The sequence below is a fragment of the Littorina saxatilis genome, linkage group LG9, assembly GCF_037325665.1.
Source record: "Littorina saxatilis isolate snail1 linkage group LG9, US_GU_Lsax_2.0, whole genome shotgun sequence".
Taxonomy (NCBI): domain Eukaryota; kingdom Metazoa; phylum Mollusca; class Gastropoda; order Littorinimorpha; family Littorinidae; genus Littorina; species Littorina saxatilis.
Window position 1 is genome coordinate 50,620,478 of NC_090253.1, and position 5,869 is coordinate 50,626,346.

At 42.9% G+C, this 5,869-nt stretch overlaps 1 protein-coding gene across 1 annotated transcript in view; it reads left to right on the plus strand.

Moving 5' to 3' along the window:
- LOC138976375 (sodium-dependent serotonin transporter-like) overlaps window positions 1-5,869 on the plus strand; it is a 45,988-nt gene that overhangs the window by 9,394 nt on the left and 30,725 nt on the right. The window contains exon 2 of the mRNA XM_070349235.1: window positions 1,842-1,976. Coding sequence (XP_070205336.1) covers window positions 1,842-1,976 — 135 coding nt within the window. The remainder of the gene's footprint in view (window positions 1-1,841; window positions 1,977-5,869) is intronic.

Consider the following 5,869-nt stretch of genomic DNA (forward strand, 5'->3'; position numbering starts at 1 on the left):
GTTTTTACAATGCATAACAACAAATCCAAAGTCACATATGCCCAAAGTGGCCAAACTAGCTCATTAAACAGATAACAAGTTCTTTGATCTTCTCAATCCAGTCATTAAACAAGTCATTAGCTGGCCGTTACACTGTTGTTGAACTCTCGACAACTTTTGATTGATGCGATTAAGACTGCGTTTATAACCCAGAATAAAAGGTTGTCATGCAATTTACTTACACATACTTATTACAAATATATGTCAGGAAACGCTGCCCACAGCCGAAGAGCTAAGAGAAAAAGTATGTTACCGGTGAAGACATAAATAATCATTGGTTCGTGTTATTTATTTTGAATATAATGCTTTGAATCAAGGAAGGCAGAACATGTACCCAGTACTCTGCTTCGTGTATGTTCACGGAAAACATTATGTGTGTGTCTATTTGCGGGTGCTTTCCTAATTTCATACTGCATTATGCTGATTTTCTGAGACTGGCTTCTGAGTACTTTTTTTTCGGAAAATATGTTGTTGTGTATATTATGAGCACATGTTCTCCTGATTCCTTTCTGCATTTTTCTGATTTTGAGAGATTGACTTCCAAGTATTTCTACCGGAAACATGTATGTGCCTATTTGCGGGTGCTTTCCTAATTCCTTACTGCATAAGAATGATTGTCAAAGACTAACCTTCGAGTATTTTTACGGCAAATACATGTGTGTGTGTGTGTGTGTGTGTGTGTGTGTGTGTGTGTGTGTGTGTGTGTGTGTGTGTGTGTGTGTGTGTGTGTGTGTGTGTGTGTGTGTGTGTGTGTGTGTGTGTGTGTCTGTGAGCTCGTAATTAGCTGATTCCAAACTGCATTGTGCTGATTTTTAGATACTAGATTTTGAGTATTGTGACAGGAATAATATTGTTGTGTCGATTTGCAGGTGCTTTCCGGATTCAATACTGCATTATGCCGATTTTCATTGACTGGCTTCTTGGTTGTTTTTTTTACAGGAACTAGATTAGCGTGTTTATTTGCATGTGCTTCGCTGATTTCCATACTGCATCATGCTGATTTTGGGAGGCCTGCTTCTGAGTCATAGTACGGAACATATAGTGTTGTGTTTATTTGCGGGTGCTTTTCGGACTCAATACTGCATTATGCTGATTTTCATAGACTGGCTTCTGATTATCTTTACAGGAAATATATGTTTGTGTTTATTTGGCTTCTGAGTACTTTTTTTGTCTGGGTGGCCGAGTGGTAACGCACTTGCGCTCGGAAGCGAGAGGTTGCGAGTTCGACCCTGGGTCAGGGCGTTAGCAATTTTCTCCCCCCTTTCCTAACCTAGGTGGTGGGTTCAAGTGCTAGTCTTTCGGATGAGACGAAAAAAAGGAGATCCCTTCGTGTACACTACATTGGGATGTGCACGTTAAAGATCCCACGATTGACAAAAGGGTCTTTCCTGGCAAAATTGTATAGGCATAGATAAAAATGTCCACCAAAATACCCGTGTGACTTGGAATAATAGGCCGTGAAAAGTAGGATATGCGCCGAAATGGCTGCGATCTGCTGGCCGATGTGAATGCGTGATGTATAGTGTAAAAAAAATTCCATCTCACACGGCATAAATAAATCCCTGCGCCTTGAATATGTGCTCGATATAAATTGCATACATTTTTTTTTTAAGATAAAAAAAAAAATAAAAACCCCTGCGCTTAGAACTGTACCCACGGAATACGCACGATATAAGCCCCATATTGATTGATTGATTGATTTCCATGTGCTTCGCTGATTTCTCACTGCATTACGCTGATTTTTAGAGACCGGCTTCTGAGTATTATTTACGGGAAATATATGTGTGTGTGTCTCTTTGCAGGTGCTTTCCTTATTCCCTACGGCATCATGCTGATTTTCGGAGGGCTGCCGCTCTTTTACATGGAGCTGGCACTAGGGCAGTATCAGAGGTGTGGCTGTTTCACCGTCTGGAAGCGCATCTGCCCCATGTTCAAAGGTAAGTGCACGTGAGAGGAGACTGGAGATGTGAGAGAGATCAGAGAGAGAGAGAGAGAGAGAGAGAGAGAGAGAGAGAGAGAGAGAGAGAGAGAGAGAGAGAGAGAGAGAGAGAGAAAGAGATAGAGGGAGAGAGAGAGAGAGAGAAAGAAAGAGAGAGAAAAAAGAGAGAGAGGGAGAGAGAGAGAGAGAGGGAGAGAGAGATAAAGAGATAAAGAGAGAGAGGGAGAGAGAGAGGGAGAGAGAGAAAGAAAGAGAGAGAAAAAAGAGAGAGAGGGAGAGAAAGAGAGAGAGAGAGAGGGAGAGATAGAAAGAAAGAGAGAGAGGGGGAGAGAGAAAGGGAGAGAGAGAGAGAGAGAGAGAGAGAGGGAGAGAGAGAGAGAAAGAAAGAGAGAGAAAAAAGAGAGAGAGGGAGAGAGAGAAAGAGAGAGGGAGAGAGAGAGAGAAAGAGAGAGAGGGAGAGAGAGAGAGAAAGAAAGAGAGAAAAAAAAGAGAGGGAGAGAGAGAGAGGGAGAGAGATAGAGAGCCGGGGGAGAGAGGAAGAGGAGGGGGGGTAGACAGATCGAGAGAGGGGGGAGGGAGAGAGAAAGATCGGGGTGGGCGCCAGGGTGTTGTGATTAAGGTGTATCTGTCCAATGTTTAAAGAGAGGAGACTTAAGACAAAAATCGATGTGACGAACAAAAGATATAGTTTCATCTCAAACCAGAAGCAATGTTAGCGTCTTTGCGCGATATTATGGGGGACAACGAAGCAATTCATGATTGAATGATATTTGAATCAATGAATGAATGTATGAATGAATTAATGAATGGATGCATGAATAATTGAATGAATGAATGAATGAATGAATGAATGAATCAATCAATCAATCAATCAATCTTTTGCCTCCGTTGCGGATGTGAGATTGCTTTTGTCCGTGTATCCGCCACATCTGTAAAAAATCTAATTGAATTTCAGCGGCACTCGCGATATATTTCAAATAGTTTTTCAAATCATCCCCGGACACTAACTCACCCAGCGGCACAAGAAGTAGCGCTGGGGGAGGTGGCAGAAAAGAGGGGGGGGTGAGGGGGGGGGGGGGGGGGGGCGAGGAAACAACAAACACGTCGCAAGGCGTCAAACGGTGTCAGTGTCGTCTCATCCAATTTGCCGCGTGGCTAATTGCATTGATTCTCCCTTGTCTGTCCGTCTTTGGTCACAGCGCGTGTGATGCGCGTGCGTTCAGTCTATTTTAAGCCATGTCGCGGTTTTTACTGACGCACAGGGTCAACGATGGCGCAATTGACATACATCTTTTAAGAGTGCAGGCCTATCCCATTATCTTGCGTGCAGAGATTGCCCTGTAAATGTCCTCTAGCGCACGCACGCGCGCACGCACGCACGCACGCACACACACACACACATACACACACACACATACACACACACACACACACACACACACACACACACACACACACACACTCACACACACACACACATAAGGAATACATTAATTAACACAAACGAAAAGTGATAGTCCCGCTGAGTTGATTAAAGGACTTATAAACAGCAAACATACTTCATATGATATAGGAAAAAAAGCCACTCCAAAGCACCGTTTGAAAAAGGAATATGTCTGCATACTTGGCAGAAGAACAATCTGAATAAATGCCTCAAAGAATAAGAACAAAAACGCCAACGAAATATCTTGCAAACGAACAAACCTCAACGCATATCTCGAATAAAGGTAAAAAACAAAACAACAAGTCAACGAATGTTTCCACGAAGTAAAAACGTCAACGAATACATCCTGGAATTAAAACCGCCAAATGAATATTACGAAGAAGAAGAAGAAGGCTCACCGACGACGAAGAAGAACACTCACCGAGACTCTCGTCTTGGCAAGGCAAGCCGAGACAAATCAGGGTCTCGGCGACGAGACTCGGCGGCATTATGGCGGTAATGGAATGATAGCATAACGGCAATCTGTGCTGATGGGTGCCGATTGACACGGCTTTCGGTGCCAGAGCCGGGACGATTTTCAGGAAAATCCAGCACCAATTATAGCTAGCAGACCGCTGGTTGTTATCGGATGGGTATCTGTCTTGGTGAAGATCCTGCTAGCGTTTTTTTATGGCCCAAGCGCTGGGTGGGATCAGAACGTGTGTGTTATGCTGTAGGTTGAAATGCAGGGCCAAGACAATTTATGTCCGTGCTGTTTCATGGTCTGAACGCTGGGTAGAATAGAAAATGCATGCTTATAAACATAAGTATGTATTTGCAATTTGGCATAGGTTGAAGGGGTGCAACTCAGTGTGCAACCGGCAATGTCTTTTTATTTTTTATTTTTTTTTTAACAGTTGCAAAAGTTTGTTTTAATTAATATTTTGTATAATCAAGACACTTTGAGACAACGAGAGCAAGATGTTTTTTCCATTATTTTGAAACCTAAAATCGAAGAGAAAAAAACCCAAATTGTACAATTGAAGCACGGAAAGACAACCACAGGAAGAAAGGGTGGCCGAGTGGCAATGTCGTTGTCGATGATATGACTCTGAACAAGTCTTAAACTGCCAGGCAATTGTTATTGTTTTTGTAAACATGATGTGGACGCAATCTCCTGCCGCCTGAGAGAATTAAACAAGCAATACAATGAACAAGCAACTTTGATCCTCAAACAAATTTAGGTCGCAGTTCTTGTGAATGTTTCGTTTGATCTATAATTATATATAACTTATTCTGTATTTCTGTTCTTTTTCTTTGAAGTACATTTTGAAAATGCCTCATTATCCATTTGTTCAGAGGTGCAAAACTGTTCGTGGTAGACTGGTTCAATCCCGCGGATCTCCCGATGGCTTGCGCAACTGGACCAACACAAATCATCATTCATTCATTGTACATTTTTTTTCATTTTCATTTTCATTACTTTATTGTCCCATCGCTGGGAAATTCGGGTCGCTTCCTCCCAGTGGAAAGCTAGCAGCAACGGAGTCGCGCTACCCAGGTGTCTGCGTGTTTAGGTGTCTTCAACCACCTGCACTTATGGCAGAATGACCAAGGTCTTTTACGTGCCATTGTGATGACACGGGGGTGGGACATGGCTTCCGTCTCTGGGTCTGCACACAAAGTTAACCCGTGTCCGTCCCGGCCCGAATTCGAACCTGCGACCTTCCGATCACAAGTCCAGTGCTCTACCATCTGAGCTACGACACTGACACATACACGGTCTAGCTGTGCTAACTTATAAAATTAATCATTCCCTAAGTTGATATGTCTAAGTTGCCGAGAATCATACAAATGTTAGATAGGTCACATACGTTCAACACTTCTGGTCGAGTGAGAACACTATTGCTGTATTCCTCGTTTTGCTTGGTGTACTTGGCACGAATCAGCTCTCAATGTACTATTGATTCCGTGAATCTGTTGGGTTTATTTTCAAGTTAAAACAGGTTATTACTAACGAAAGTATTATAGACCTTCATCGACACGCTTAGCTGGATTTATGACTTCCGTCCTTTTTTGTTTAATTACCTCTTTATCTCTCTATATCTCTCTCTCACTATCCCAGTGTCATTCTCTCTCGCATTCTCTCACTCTGTATTATCTCTCTCTCTCTCTCTCTCTCTCTCTCTCTCTCTCTCTCTCTCTCTCTCTCTCTCTCTTTCTCTCTTTATCTCTCTTTCTTTTTTTCTCTCTCTCTCTCTTTCTCTCTTTCTCTCTTTCTCTCTCTCTCTCTCTCTCATTCTCTGTGTCTCTCTTTCTCTCTGTCTCTCTCGCACGCTCTCTGTCTCTCTGTCTGTCTCTGTCTCTGTTGTCTGTGTCTGTCTTCTCTTTCTATCTTCTTCCAGCTCTGTCTCTGCCTCTGCATTCCTTTCTCTCCCTCTCCACCTCCTCAATGTCTCTGGACATAA